The following is a 15,976-nucleotide window of genomic DNA, read 5'->3' as shown; positions in this document are numbered from 1 at the left end:
CCTTGCTGTGTGCAAATTGGTTGCCCCTCAATTAGCTCATTACAGACTGGGGATTGAACATGGTATCTTTCTGATTTGTATGATTCAGTACTGTATTGCATAGTTAATTTATTAGCTAAACTATCAGGAGTGTCACTGATTGTTTACATGTAACTTTGAGTTATAGTTATCTATATATATATATATTTTGTGTCGTGAATTTATTAGCTAAACTATTGGGGGAGTGTGTCACTGACTGTTTAAATATTACTTTGAGTTACAAGAACAACATGCATTTATATAGCTCCTTCAACGTAGTAAAACATCCCAAGGTTCTTTAGAGAAGTGCTAATAAATAACATTTTGCACTGAGCCATATAAGACAATATTAGGAAAGGTGACCAAAAGCTTGGTCAAAGAAGTAGGTTTTCACGAACGGTTTAAAGGAGGAGAGGCAGAGAGGTTTAGGGAGGGAATTCCAGTGCTTGTGCTCTAGATGGCTGAAGGCACGGCCGCGAATGGGGGAATGAGGAAAATGGAGCCATGGAGGGGTTTGTGCTGGGTTAGTTGATCTGTTTGGGTAGAGTGGATGCTACAATGGGCTCCTTGTCATTAAGCTCATAGTGAGGTGAGGAAGGGGGGGGGAGGAAATATAAATCAGTGATCCTGCTCTTGATCACCACCGAGTGACACCTTTTGGGATGTACATGTGTTGGTCAATCAGTGGATCAGGCCAGGCTGTGGTGCATCCACATCTGAGCAGTCTCTTAAAGCTCACTCACTAGGTTCAGGCACAAAGAGTGGACATTCAGCCCGAATATCGGAGGATGCTGGTGCCTTTTGAATCGGGTGAGTCAGCGCCTTGGGGAGGGGAGGGGAGGGGAGAAAGATGGTCAGCCCCCATTAGGTGTTGCGATGCCAGGAGTAACTGAATACAGATTTATTCATTGCGCCCAATAGTTAAAAGAAGAAATCTGCTTTCCTTTAAACAAGGACAAAAGAATCCCTCCCATTTTGTTGGCCAAATCTGACTCAGGGCCGGGACACAATGCTCATCCATTCAGCAGGACAGCCTCCCTTCCCCCGCAGGTGACCCGACTTCCCCGTTTCCATGGTGAGAGGTGTAATACCAAACATAATAAACAAACTGCCTCGCCATGTTTGGCACTGTACTTGACCCTGGATAACCCTGGACTGGCACAGCCTGTCTACCAAATAACATGTCAGGCAGACCTGAGCGGGAACCGTGGCCCTGTTCCTGTGGCCACATTGTTTATTCTCAAAAGGTAACATTTCTCTTATTTATTGCAGCTGATTGCCAATTGCTTCCAGGAGCCTCAGTGATCTGATCTTTTAAATTGGGTATCTGTTCTATCATAGGAACATAGGAACAGGAGGAGGCCATTTAGCCCCTCGAGCCTCTTCCCCCATTCAATTAGATTATGGCTGATCTGTCTCTCAACTCCATTTACCCACCTTGGTTCCATAACCCTTAATACCCTTACCCAACAAAAATCTATCAATCTCCCTTGAAATATTCAATTGACCCGCAGCCTCAACAGCATGTGTGGGGAGAGAGTTCCAGATTTCCACTACCCTTTGTGTGAAGAGGTACTTCCTTTATTATGTTACAAAAGAGTTCCCACGGTACACTGAAGCAACTTTCCTCCTCTTTAACAGGCACAGAGTTCTGCGACGGGGGCAAGGGGCGGGGGACGGGAGGGAGGACGGGGGGAGAGATACCCAGAGGGGATTTAAAAAGATAATAACAATAATGTTTGATTGGGATGCAGGCTGGGAAGAGGCCAGGATGTGGCTCTGGTAATGAGTTCTGTGGCCACAGAAGGATTTCCAAAACTGCAGACAGGTTTTAGAAAAGAAACGAGTTACTGATTCCAATCTCTCCAGCGGTTACATTAGTCTTGCAAACTATCGAATGACCATCAGACACATACGCTGATCACTGCTCTATGTGTGTGGGGAGAGCGGGGAAAGGAAGAGGAGGAAATGCTGCAATTGGAATCATACAGTTTATACCATCCTGATTACAGCTCATTTGCTCAGGATCTGTTATTAACCAGCTTTCTGAGTCATTTGAATTTAAGACTGGAGTCAGCAATGGCTTTGCATACTATATTTACCTCATCAGTTTGTGCTAGGGATGCAGTCTATCTGCAAGTTATTATTTTATTTCCTTGCAAAGGGAATGTAGTAGATTCAAGTTTGGGGTCTGGCCTAAATGCAGGGTGACTAACATGTGCTTCAATATAACTCTTTAAATCTTGCATTGTAATGTTCCGAACCTAATTTTTAAAATTATTTCCTTCTAATATGAGCAGCTAGCACCATTCGTTTGCCCAGCATCTCATGTCTGTTGCCCACATAACAAACTCTCTGCTTCCCTGGATGGTGAAGCTCCAAGAAGCTTGATCCCATCAAGGACAAAGCAGTCAGCTTGATCGACAGCCCAGCCACCATCTTAAACATTCACTCCATCCACCACCAAAGCTTCTTCAACAGCACCTCTCAAACCTGCGACCATCATCATCATAGGCAGTCCCTTAAAATCAAGGAAGATTTGCTTCCACACTAAAAGTGAGTTCTTAGGTGACTGTACAGTCCAATACGGGAATTACAGTCTCTGTCACAGGTGGGCAATAGTTGTTGAAGGAAGGGGTGGGTGGGGAGTCTGCTTTGCCTCACGCTCCTTCTGATGCCTGTGCTTGCTTTCTGCATGCTCTTGGCGACGAGACTCGAGGTGCTCAGCGCCCTCCCAGATGCTCTTCCTCCACTTAGGGTGGTCTTTGGCCAGGGACTCCCAGGTGTCAGTGGAGATGTTGCATTTTATCAAGGAGGCTTTGAGGGTGTCCTTGAAATATTTCCTCTGCCCACCTGGGGCTCGTTTGCCATGTAGGAGTTCCGAGTAGAGCGCTTGCTTTGTGAGTCTTGTGTCAGGCATGCAAACAATGTGACCCGCCCAACGGAGCTGGTCGAATGTGGTCAGTGCTTTGATGCTGGGGATGCCGGCCTGATCGAGAACACTGATACTGGTGTATCTGTCCTCCCAGGAGATTTGCAGGATCTTGCGGAGACATCGTTGGTGGTATTTCTCCAGCGATTTGAGGTGTCTATTGTATATGGTCCATATCTCGTGGGTACACTACAGTCCTGTTGACCATAAGCTTAGTGTTCTACCACCGAGAAGGACAAGGGCAGCAGGTACATGGGAACACATCACCTGCAAGTTGCGCTCCAAGACACACATCAACTTGGACATATATCACCGTCCCTTTATTGTTGCAGGGTCATAATCCTGGAACTCCCTCCCTAACATCACTCTGGGAGCATCAGCACCACATGGACACACATTATGCCAAAACCAACATCACTAAAACAGATGATCTGATCATTATTGCACTGCTGCTTGTGGAGCCTTGCTGTGTGCAAATTGGCTGCCGCATTTCCTACAACAGTGACTACACTTCAGAAGTACTTAATAGGCTCTGAACCATTTTGGGACATGCTGAGATTGTAAAAGATGCTATATAAATGCAAGTCTGTCTTTCTGAATTTTTCTTTGCTATGGCAACGTAGAGCAAGCTTCAATCTGTGTACAGCCTGTGCTATAACAGACCTGAGAGAACTTGCTGCCGTACACTAGATGGGAAAGTGTCTCATTTTGATGGACAGGAGACAAAGCTTAAAAAACCCACTCATTTAGGCAGAGCGCCCAGCTAACGACTAGTCTTCCACCAAAATATCCCCGTGCAGCTTTAAACATTTCCTTCGTAAACTAAGGGAGCAGGCGGGTAAGTGGAGCTGAGTCCACGGCCAGATCAGCCATGATCTTTTTGAATGGCGGAGCAGGCTCGAGGGGCTAGATGGCCTACTCCTGTTCCTAATTCTTATGTTCTTATGTTCTTATTTGTAAACACAGCCCAAAAAAGGTACGGGAACATTTCATCATTAGTGTGGAAATAGGGAGAGAGAAAAATATTCTCTTATTTTTACTCACAGTTAAATTACAGTGGGAAAAAAATGTGCACCACTCTTCCAACAACAGCCCAGCACTCTCAGGGTGGGGCCAGTGTTGCAGGAGGTCTGAGCTGCACTAGTGGTGATGGTAGCAAGTTGCCTGCTATTCTAAGGAGCCCAGGCAACAACATGCTTGGGCATTCCATGCTCTCTGAGTCAGAAGGTTGAGCACTCCAGAGGCTTGAGCACAATACCTAGCTGACACTTCAGTGCAGTACTGAGGGCGTGCTGCACTGTCAGAGGGGCTGTCCTTCGGATGAGACATTAAACTTAGGCCCCATCTCCCTGGTGTCCTAGCCAATATTTATCCCTTAACCAACACCTAAACTACAGATGATTTGGTCATTTCTTTCATTCTTTCATTTCTCTTTGTGGGACCATGCTGTGTGCAAATTGGCTGCCGCGTTTCCTACATTACAACAGTGACTACATTTCAAAAGTACTTAATTGATCGTAAAGTGTTTTGGGACATCCTGAGGCCTTAAAAGACGCTCTAGAAATGCCAGTCTTTCTTTCCTTCTTTCTTGTATTGAGAAATCTAGCTGTAAACCCTAGTGCAGGACAACACTAAGTCTGAAAAGAGTGATGATGGGGTGAATCAGGTTACGGTGATTAGGCAATGCCAAGCTTGAGCTTTAAGAACCCGAAGACTGTAAGAGGAAGGAAAAGGTAGAGGGAGCTAAAGAGATCCACCACTCTGAAGTCCTGAGAAAGAAATTATGTGCAATGAGTCTTGCACCAAAATATTCCCGTGCAGCTTTAAACACTTCCTTCATAAACTAAACACAGCCCAAAAATGTACAGGAACATTTAATTGTTAGTGTGGAAATAGGGAGAGAGAAAAATATCAGGGCAGAGGAAGATTGATTCGGACAAGGTAGTTGGAACTTAGAAGGAACAAGAGGAAAATTCAGAGGAGCTGACACAGGTAAAACTACTGCCTGATGCTTAAGTGGTATCAGAGCTGAAGCAACGACCTCATTAACAAACAAAATGTGGAGGCAACATGGAATGACTGTGTCACCAAGTGCCAGAGATGGATAGAAGGATACCCTCTTAATTTAGGTTATGGGACACCTGGAAATGGAACTTCTTGGAATATTAGAATTAGGAGTGTTAATGATCTCACAAAGAGAATAGGACATGCCATTGTTCAAGATGACGTCCGTATTTCTCCAGCTATGCCAGTTTTGAGACACATTAATAGGTGACACTTCTGGCTTAAACTTTGGATAATAAAATGGACACCTCACCATGAGGTCCTACACACTGTTCAAATTCTCACACAGCTTCTCCACTGATACAATGCACACAAACACAGTTATCCCATTGGTTAAGCCACTGAGTAGTTGAGCCATCCAGACCAGAAGGTGTCAGGGTAGAGCGTTGGTGTGTGATGAGTTAAGTTGATCTCAGCCACCATGAAGCAGGGATTCTATATTTGGCCTTGCCACCCCTGTGCCACACTGGAAAGCAAGGAAATGTATCACACGGAACTGCCGTCAGCAGCCAAATACAGTGTATGGGATTGCTGACCGCAGCTAAATGTATTGAAATGCTTTTGAATGTACTGTACAAATTTTTATATGAATAAAGTATATTTTGAAATTTTAAAAAAACCCTGTGCCACAGAGAGGAAAATCAACAGGGATTTCAGCTCCAGTGGCGGATACTGGAAAGTACCTTTGAATGTCAGGTAGCCTGACTACACTCACAGGGGTCAAGTTTCGGGCCGCGCCTAGAACGGCACAACCCCGCGAGCCACTCCTGAATTCCGCGCTCAAACCGTGCCTAAAACTTTCCTCGGTATTCTCCCCGCTGCTGGAATGTTCCAGGCACTTGGTGCAGCGCAGCACAAGCTGTGAGGGGTGGAGCCAGGTCCCGGCGCTGAAAACAATGCCGGGACCTCTGCACATGTGCGCTAGAGTGTGCGCGCATGTGCAGTAGCTCCAGGCCGTCGAGGCTGCATGGGAGGGGCCTGAAGCATGCCGCCCCTAGCCCTGGCCAAATGGGCTCACTGGGGCGGCGAAGATCGGATTCAGGCCTCCCTCGTCTTGAGCTTCAGCTCCCGCTCCAGCTCCCCCCACCCCCGTTCAGCTCCCGCTCCGGCTCTCTCCCCCCCCCACTCCCGCCGTTCAGGTCCAGTCCGGTCCACTCCCCACCTCCCTCCCTCCCGTTCAGCTGTTCCCCCTCCCTCCACATCCTCGGTGGGGCCCACCCACCCGGCATTTTGCTGGGGACGGGCCCCGCCCGAAGTCTTCGGCCCGGCTTCCTCTCATCGACCGGGCCCGTTCGTCTCCCCCCCCCTCTCTTCTCCTCCCCTCCCTCCCTCCCTCTCCCCCCTCCTTCTCTCCCCTCCGCCCCTCTCCTCCCCTCCCCCCTCGCTCTCTCTCCTCCCCTCCCTCCCTCCTCTCCTCCCCCTCTCCCTTCCTCCCCCCACCCCTCACTGTCAGAAACACAGAGAGACACTGACAGACAGAGAGATAGACACTGTCAGACAGAGAGAGAGACATTGACAGAGACAGAGAGAGAGGGACACTGCGGTGGGGGGGGGGGGGGGGTGGCTGTCCCAGCACGCCGTTGAAGGGCTCTCGGTGCTGCAGTCAGTGAGTAGAAATTTAATATTTTATTTATTGACTTTTTAAATTATTTTTTTATTTTTTATTTTTTTATTTTTTTGATTGATTTATTGGTTGATTTATTGATTTATTTAGCATTTATTATTGATGATGGCTCTTTATTTGTAAAAGTGATGTGTTTCATGTTTGTAAACATCCCTTCCCCGTCCGCCCACCCCACCCCATCCCCCATCTTTCGATCCATACGCCTGATTTCTAAGTGTAGGCAAGGTTTTCTGAGCGTACAAAAATCTACACTTACTCCATTCTAAGTTAGTTTGGAGCAAGTTTTTACTGCCTAAACTTGCAAAACAGGCGTAAGTGGGCGAACACGCCCCCTTTTGAAAAAAAATTCTGTTCTAAAATGAAACTGTTCTAACTCACTAGAACTGGAGCAAACTAAATGCCGAGAATTGTAATTTCTAAGATACTCCATTCTAAACTAGTTGCTCCAAAAAAATAGGAGCTACTCAGGCCGAAACTTGACCCACAGTTTTCATTGCCTCCATATAAACCATACTCGTCCAAAGACACTGTATCCCCATATAAATTAGATGCCTATCCTTGAAGCGCACACTGTACCAACCTCCTCCATATACACTCTATCCATCTCCTCCATATACACTGTATCCTTCTCCTCCATATATATTATATCCTTCTCATTCATATACACTCTATCCATCTCCTCTATTTACACTGTATCCTTCTCCTCCATATACATTGTATCCTTCTCATTCATATACATTGTATCCCTCTCCTCCATATACACTGTATCCCTCTCCTCCATATACACTGTATCCCTCGCCTCCATATACACTGTATCCCTCTCCTCCATATACACTGTATCCCTCGCCACCATATACACTGTATCCCTCTCCTCCATATACACTGTATACACTCCTTACCAATGGATCTATTACAGACCCAATCCACGTCTGGACCGGGGTCAAACAGGGCTGCACCATTGCCCCAACCCTCTTCTCAATCTTCCTTGCTGCCATGCTCCACCTCACAGTTGACAAGCTTCCCGCTGGAGTGGAACTAAAGTACAGAACCAGTGGGAAGCTGTTCAACCTTTGTCATCTCCAGGCCAGGTCCAAGACCACCCCAACCTCTGTCATCGAACTACAGTAAGCGGATGACGCCTGCGTCTGCGCACATACAGAGGCTGAACTTCAGGACGTAGTCAATGTATTTACTGAGGCGTACGAAAGCATGGGCCTTACGCTAAACATCAGTAAGACAAAGGTCCTCCACTGGCCTGTCCTCGCCACACAGCATTGTCCCCCAGTCATCAAGATCCACGCACAGCCCTGGACAACGTAGACCACTTCCCATATCTCGGGAGCCTCCTATCAACAAGAGCAGGCATTGATAACAAGATCCAATACCGCCTCCAGTGCGCCAGTGCAGCCTTTGGCTGCCTGAGGAAAGGAGTGTTTGAAGACCAGGCCCTCGAAACTGTCACCAAGCTCATGGTCTACAGCGTGTAGTAATACCTGCCCTCCTGTATGGATCAGAAACATGGACCATGTACAGTAGACACCTCAAGTCACTGGAGAAATACCATCAACGATGTCTCCGCAAGATCCTACAAATCCCCTGGGAGGACAGACGCACTAACATTAGCATCCTCGACCAGACCAACATCCCCAGCATTGAAGCACTGACCACACTTGATCAGCTCCGCTGGGCAGGCCACATAGTTTGCATGTCAGACACAAGACTCCCAAAGCAAGCACTCTACTCGGAATTCTTTCACGGCGAATGAGCCAAAGATGGGCAGTGGAAACATTACAAGGACACCCTCAAAGCCTCCCTGATAAAGGGCAACATCGCCACTGACACCTGGGAGACCCTGGCCAAAGACCGCCCTAAGTGGAGGAAGCACATCTGGGAGGATGCTGAGCACCTCGGAGTCTTGTCGCCGAGAGCGTGCAGAAATCAAGCGCAGGCAGCGAAAAGAACGTGCGGCAAACCAGTCCCACCCACCCCTTCCCTCAACGACTATCTGTCCCACCTGTGACAGAGACTGTGGTTCTCCTATTGGACTGTTCAGTCACCTAAGGACTCATGTTAAGAGTGGAAGCAAGTCTTCCTCGATTCTGAGGGACTGCCTATGATGATGATGATGATACATTGTATACATTTCATATAAACCAGCTTGGATCAGGACAAAAGGACACGGGTGAACCAGTTGGAGCTTTTAGCCACAATCCGATAGCTCTGGGCCATTTTTACTGTTTTTTAAAAAACATATATTCTTCTAAACTGAATTCAAATTCTCACAGTGGGATTGAACTCAACGCCCTGACTGCACCGAACTGTGCAGTCTCCACGCTGGCTTCTGAAGTCTGAACTCGTATAAATAGTTGAGACGACGCCGTTTAGGGCCACACCAAAAGGTTCGCGCTCGCAACTGCAATTACAGAGGGTCACAACTATTATTGTGAAAGAGCATTGTGCTACGAGGCGACCAGCTCATTGGGACAGCGGGATAGCTGTTTTAAAAGTCTGAATGGAGAGACTACCTTTCCCTGTTTTTGAGAGATACCCTCATTCAAAGCCTGGAAATTCTCTCTATTTTCTGGACACGCGGGTTAGAAATTAAATTAAACGATTTAAGTTTTGTTAGATCGCAAACTGCACGGAGCTTTCCAAATGCAGACAGGTAGATGGGACGTGAGTGGGTTTCTGATACGAATGAAATTCAGAGCAGCGGCGCAAAGTGTGCGAAGCACGGAGATCAATCTGAATTGGAAACCGTGCCTGGGACTGAGCGGGCCGGACCCGGGGCGGTCACTCTCTGGGCTGGAGCCCGGGGCGATTACTCTCTGAGCTGGAGCCCGGGGCGGTCACTCTCTGGGCTGGAGCCCGGGGCGGTCACTCTCTGGGCTGGAGCCCGGGGCGGTCACTCTCTGGGCCGGACCCGGGGCGGTCACTCTCTGGGCTGCAGCCCGGGGCGGTCACTCTCCGGGCCGAATCAGGGGTGGTCACTCTCTGGCCTGGAGCCCGGGGCGGTCACTCTCTGGGCCGGACCCGGGCGGTCACTCTCTGGGCCGGACCCGGTGCGGCCACTCTCTGGCCTGGAGCCCGGTGCGGTCACTCTCTGGGCCGGACCCGGTGCGGTCACTCTCTGGGCCGGACTCGGGCGGTCACTCTCTGGGCTGAAGCCCGGGGCAGTCACTCTCTGGGCCGGACCCGGGGCGGTCACTCTCTGGGCCGGACCCGGGGCGGTCACTCACTGGGCTGGAGCCCGGGGCGATCACTCTCCCCCGGACCCCGGGCGTTCACTCTCTGGGCTAGAGCCGGGGCGGTCACTTTTCCCCGGACCCCGGGCGGTCACTCTCTGGGCTGGAGCCGGGGCGGTCACTTTCACCCGGACCCCGGGCGGTCACTCTCTGGGCCGGACCCGGAGCGGTCACTTTCCCCCGGACCCCGGGCGGTCACTCACTGGGCTGGAGCCCGGGGCGATCACTCTCCCCCGGACCCCGGGCGGTCACTCTCTGGGCCGGACCCGGAGCGGTCACTTTCCCCCGGACCCCGGGCGGTCACTCTCTGGGCCGGACCCGGAGCGGTCACTTTCCCCCGGACACCGGGCGGTCACTCTCTGGGCTGGAGCCGGGGCGGTCACTCTCCCCCGGACCCCGGGCGGTCACTCTCTGGGCTGGAGCCGGGGCGGTCACTTTCCCCCGGACCCCGGGTGGTCACTCACTGGGCTGGAGCCAGGGCGGTCACTTTCCCCCGGACCCCGGGCGGTCACTCACTGGGCCGGACCCGGAGCGGTCACTTTCCCCCGGACCCCGGGCGGTCACTCTCTGGGCTGGAGCCGTGGCGGTCACTCTCCCCCGGACCCCGCACGGTCACTCTCTGGGATGGACCCCGGGGCGTTCACTCTCCCCCGGACCCCGGGCGGTCACTCTCCCGGACCCGGAGCGGTCACTCTCCCCCGGACCCCGGGCGGTCACTCTCCCCCGGACCCCGGGCGGTCACTCTCTGGGATGGACCCCGGGGCGTTCACTCTCCCCCGGACCCCGGGCGGTCACTCTCCCGGACCCGGAGCGGTCACTCTCCCGTACTCTCTTCCTGCGGGCTGTGAGCAGACACTCTCGGAAGGGGCGCTGCTGACTCAGTATTGAGAGCGGAGAGACCGGGCGGGGGAAGGAGCTCAGACCCTGCACTGGATCGGGGGGCTTTCTATTGATTTACAGAGAGGAATTCTGTCCCAGTAATGTTGGGATTAAAGAAGAATAAGACCCGGATTAAACACAATTACCCGGAACAACTGTGGGAGCGACCAATATTTGCGGGAATCGGTTACAAGAGACGGGGATTTCTGTGTGAAACAGACCACTGCGAGCCCCCGATTACTGGGTCGGTACCGCGGGGTCCGGCTCAGTGAAAGAGCCGCGCACCCGGAAAGAATGTGAGAACCTCTCATTCACAACTTCCATCTCCAACTCGCCAATTGTACATGAGAGGGAGAGACAGAGACAGACAGAGAGACAGGCAGAAAGAGGGACAGAGAGAGAGAGAGAAGGACAGAGGGAGAGACAAGGGGAGGCAGAGAGAGACAGAGAGTAAAACAGAGAGGCAGAGATAATAGACAGAAAGGCAGACACACGCATGGAGGTAGACACAGAAAGTGAGGCGGGCACACAGAGTGATAGAGACAGACACACACACAGAAAGGCAGAGAGATAGAGACGGCGACAGACAGACACATAAACCGAGAGACACGGAAATGAGACTAAGCAAGACAGAGACAGTGACAGATAGAGAAATTGGGTTCCAGTTCCCTATTTTTCCCGTCCATTCATTTCCAAAATAAAATTCAACTAAGTTAGGATATTGCCTCATAAGAGAGCCACGTCGCCTTGTGCCGCCGACCCGTTGCTCCGTGCTCCCAAGTTTCTTCTACCTGTAGGAGCCCAAGCTGCCCTCCCCCCGGCCTCGCCCGTGAACGAGTTAGAAATGCCGCCGAGAAGCAGAGCTTGTTGTTTGGGGTTTGCAGTGCCGGGTAACCGCCCGTCGGATTGCCATTCTTTCCTATTCTGTTTTCTCGCTCTTAGAAAAAGGCTTTATTTAATCCAGATGTGTTCTCAACACCCGCCAAATTCCACATCTGCCACTTCTCTTTCTAGAGGTCGGCAGGGAGGGGAACAGAAAGGTTTTCATAGTTTAAAAAAATGATGTGTCAATGTGTACAAACTCCTAATAAACACACACACCCGAGAGCGGAATGCTGTGGACTCGCAATCCGGACACATTCAAATGGCACAGGAGGAGAATTATAAAACATTACATCGTTTCCCTGTTCGCAGGAACTCCTATTAGTCGTTGGGAAAGTTATTTTGGGGATCGTGCCTTACCGTTCTGCCCAAAGCCAAGTTTGAAAAAGAAACAGCAAGTGATGTAGAGCAGCGCGGTCGGTGCCATTCTCCCGTGTCCCCGCAGGACTTGGTTATTGTTTTTGTAAATTCCAATTCTGATCTCTTCTGGTGTATTTGTGTCCCGTTATATTCCGTTTGCTTCTGGCTGTCTCCTTCTCCCACTTGGCGGAGGTGTGTGATCTCTCTCTCTCACACACACTGTCTCTCTCTCTCTCCTTCTGCCTCTCGGCTAGTTTTCCAGACTACAATTTCGCTCTTCAAAAACAATTACAGAACGAAAAATGTGTCCTTTTCTCTTTAAGCCTGGAATGGTGTCACTTCCTCTCCGATAGCCGGTTTGAAGGTTTCCTGTCTCTCTCTGTTACATCCTTGGGGATGGTCTAACACTGAATAACACGCCGTGCGAACAACAAGGAGGCACCCCCCAATCTCTCAGTCACACAGAGACCCGAGAATTGCGGCTGGGTCGGCAGCGCTACTGAACCCGACTGCACCTTTCTAAAACAGAGTCCTCCAGCAGGAACTCGCTCTCATCCACACAAAACCTCCTTCGAACTTAGCTCCGTGCCAAAATAGATACAAGTTGAGAGAGGGAAAACTTCCCCGAATGTGCGGTACCCCACTTGTGAATTTCTTGGCTTGCATTAAAAGATGTGTCGCCTCTGATCTCCCGCTCCTCTGTACGCGCTCTCTCTCTCCTCTTCCCTTCCTGCTCTCGAACTGTTCTGTTCGCATGAGGATGGCGAAAGCATAAAAAATGGGGACTATCGCATTACACACACACACGCCCTCCCAGGGCCGCGATTAAAGCGAGCCCGACTAACTGCGAGAGAAAAACACGCTCCTGGTTACACACACACACACCCACAATAAGAATTACCACCCCCTTTAAAGAAAACCCGACCAAAATCTTCTCATAAACTGCTCGCTTCTCCCTTTAGCAAAGGATTCAGACGCGAGGACTGACGGTTTTGAGCAACAATTTGAATCGTGTGTATGTGTGTGTTTGCAAGTATTTATTGTGTTTTTTTGCAAAAACAGACTTTCATGACCAGTAATGCAGGCTCGAGGGGCCAAATGGCCCACTCCTGCTCCTATTTCTTATGTTCTTATGAAATAAAGAGACATAAAAGTTATTTGATTCCACACGGCAGGAGAGACACGACAGAGTGATATCAGCAAACGCGCACATCGTGATTTCTTCTTTTTTTCAAAGGGGCTTGTGCCACACAGCGAGACACTCGGGTTGTACAGTGGGTTTCCGTTCAAAGATATCAATCATTTAGGGGTTAAGGTACATCGTGATCATGTTGGAAGTAAAAGCTTTAAAAATGCAAATGCACACATTCTCCCTCACTGTAAACATCTGTTTCTATACCGAAACTGGACATACCACTCTCACTAAATATTATCTCTCACAGACTGTACATATTCTCTCTCACTATATATACACACATTTTCTCTCACTATATATTCTCTCTCACTATATATTATCTATATATACACATTCTCTTTATATATATTATCTATATCTACACACATTGTCTTTCACTATATATATTATCTATATATACACATTCTCTTTATATATATTATCTATATCTACACACATTGTCTCACTATATATATTATCTATATATACACACATTCTCTTTATATATATTATCTATATCTACACACATCGTCTCTCTCTATATATTATCTATATAACACATTCTCTCACTATATATATGATCTATATATACACATTGTCTCCCCCTGTATATATACATATCTCTCACACTATATATATCTTCTCTCACTATATATATGCACATTCTCTCTCACTCTCTCACACTATTGAGAGAGGGGGCCTATGCACTGCAATAGTGCGGTGCAGCTGGTGAAGCCGTGACAGATACAATCGGCGTGGAAGGAAGGGGCGCCGCGAACTCGAGTGATCGCGGAGAGATTCGCCGTTGGAAACCACGAAGCGAATCCCCGCAGTCAGCGAACCTGCGCCAATCAGCTTTACTTGAAATGTCAAATAATTCGTAATTTTTATGGAGTAGTTAGCGAGAGAGGGGGGAGTTATATAAAGAGGATTTTTATTTTTAAAAACATACAGTGGGTGTCGCCGATGCTCCCGGCCTCCTCCTCTTCCAGGAAGAACCTGGGAGTGAATTAACCAGCCCAATGATGCCACTAATAGAGGGTCTCTCCCCGTCTCCTGGACGGCGCTGGGAGGCAGATGGACCATGAGAGGCATCACCGGACCCATCTCACTGTCGCAGTTACAGCGCGCACCGACCTGTTGAATGCAGCCCCCCGTCATATGTGTTTAAATAGTTCCCGAGGGTGCATTTCGCCGCGGTGATGCGTTGTTTGAACTCAATATGGCAAATATTAGTAGCGGCGGATGGACAATACGATATTTCTGGCCACACCTGACTCCTTGTCGGCAAAGTGACTGGAGCCGAGAGCTGTTGAGGGTCTTAAAGGGGCATTCACTCATCAATGGGGAATTTAAATAAAAACACATGGGGCTAGATTTTCCATTATTTTGGCATGCATAACGCCCACTTAACGTCAATTTTAACACTGAAATGAGATGTAACGCCCAGATATTGCCCATTTAGCCACAAAATGGAAACTGCCGCGCATTTTTCGGACACTTATCGCCGAGCGTTACTTTCACCATGTACGTAACGCCGAGATTCAATAATTTTTTGTCATAAGGATCACATTTGCCAAAACTAACGCCCAGGAGATCGCCCAGCGTCACTCTCACCACCTCGCACACATATCGCCCACAATATCGCTCGCCCAAAACACTGCTCTGAAAAAAGTGGACCTGTTCTGAACTAATCACAGCAGTGTGGGCGCCATTTTTCACATCGCAGGTCACTTCATTGAAAAGGCAGCTTCAACTTCGGGAGAGTTTGTATTGACTCTGGAGTTCTTCTCAGGTGAAGTGACCATCTCAACAGATATCTTTTTAGACTCTGGACGATTGGGTTTTACTGTAGGTGTCTTTTAGTGTGGAAATTATTGCTTCTGATCAATTGCTTTTGATAAATCAATACTTTAATTGGAATCGGACCAGCCATTTCTCAGCTTGCATCGATTAATACGCAGATGCTGCAGAGTGCAAATGGCTCAATGTCTAATGCACACCATTATGTGCCCCATGTGGCGGTCCAGACCATACACACCCTGCACTTAGAGGGAGAAGAAGTCTTACCTCGATGTGTCCAAGCACACCTGCCTTCAGAGACTGTGCATCCACAAGGTGGTGATCATTGAAATATGTGAGCTCATCAGGCCAGATATGCAGCCTGCCATCAGGACATCAGTGTCGGTCGAGGTCAAGGTCACCGCGGCACTGTCTTTCTATGCGACTGGTTCCTTTCGGGCCTCCACGGTCGAGATTTCCCCTCTGTCTCATTTTGCCACACATCGCTGCATTAGACAGGTCACGGAGGCCCTGTACATGCGTAGGATGGACTTTATCAGCTTTCCCATGACCATGGAGGCTCAGACTGACAGGGCAGGAGCATTGTACCACATTGCTAGGTTCCCCAGGGTGCAGGGAGCAATACAGTGCAGTCACATCGCCATGCAAGCATCTTCTCAGGACCCAGAGCTTTTCGCTCCCTGAAGGTCCAACTAGTTGTCGACCACAACCAGCTAATAATGGCATTGAATGCCAAATGTCTGGGCAGCTTCGATGAGGCTCACATCCTGCGTGAGAGTGCTGTCTCTGACATCTTTAAGAGTCAGCCACAAGGACAATGCTGGATGCTTTGTGACAATCGATATGGCCTAGCCACCTGGCTGATGACCCCCCTGCATGTCACCCACACCGAGGCCGAGTCGCGATACAACGAGAGCCACAGAGACACATGCAATGTGGTCCAGAAAACAATGAGTGTGCTTAAGCAGCACTTTAGATGCCTGGAGCACTCAGGA

General features: G+C 49.3%; 1 protein-coding gene across 2 annotated transcripts in view; it reads right to left on the bottom strand.

Moving 5' to 3' along the window:
* The window catches only part of LOC139260070 (neuropilin-2-like), a 186,957-nt gene extending 174,134 nt beyond the window's left edge, over positions 1 to 12,823 (bottom strand). For both annotated transcript variants that reach the window (XM_070876200.1, XM_070876201.1), the window contains exon 1: positions 12,005 to 12,823. In XM_070876200.1, the coding sequence (XP_070732301.1) occupies positions 12,005 to 12,071 (67 nt within the window). In that variant the 5' untranslated portion in view covers positions 12,072 to 12,823. The remainder of the gene's footprint in view (positions 1 to 12,004) is intronic.
* Between the last annotated feature and the right edge of the window lie 3,153 nt (positions 12,824 to 15,976).

This window comes from Pristiophorus japonicus, chromosome 3 (assembly GCF_044704955.1).
Source record: "Pristiophorus japonicus isolate sPriJap1 chromosome 3, sPriJap1.hap1, whole genome shotgun sequence".
NCBI lineage: Eukaryota > Metazoa > Chordata > Chondrichthyes > Pristiophoridae > Pristiophorus > Pristiophorus japonicus.
This window is presented reverse-complemented; position numbering and strand designations above follow the sequence as displayed.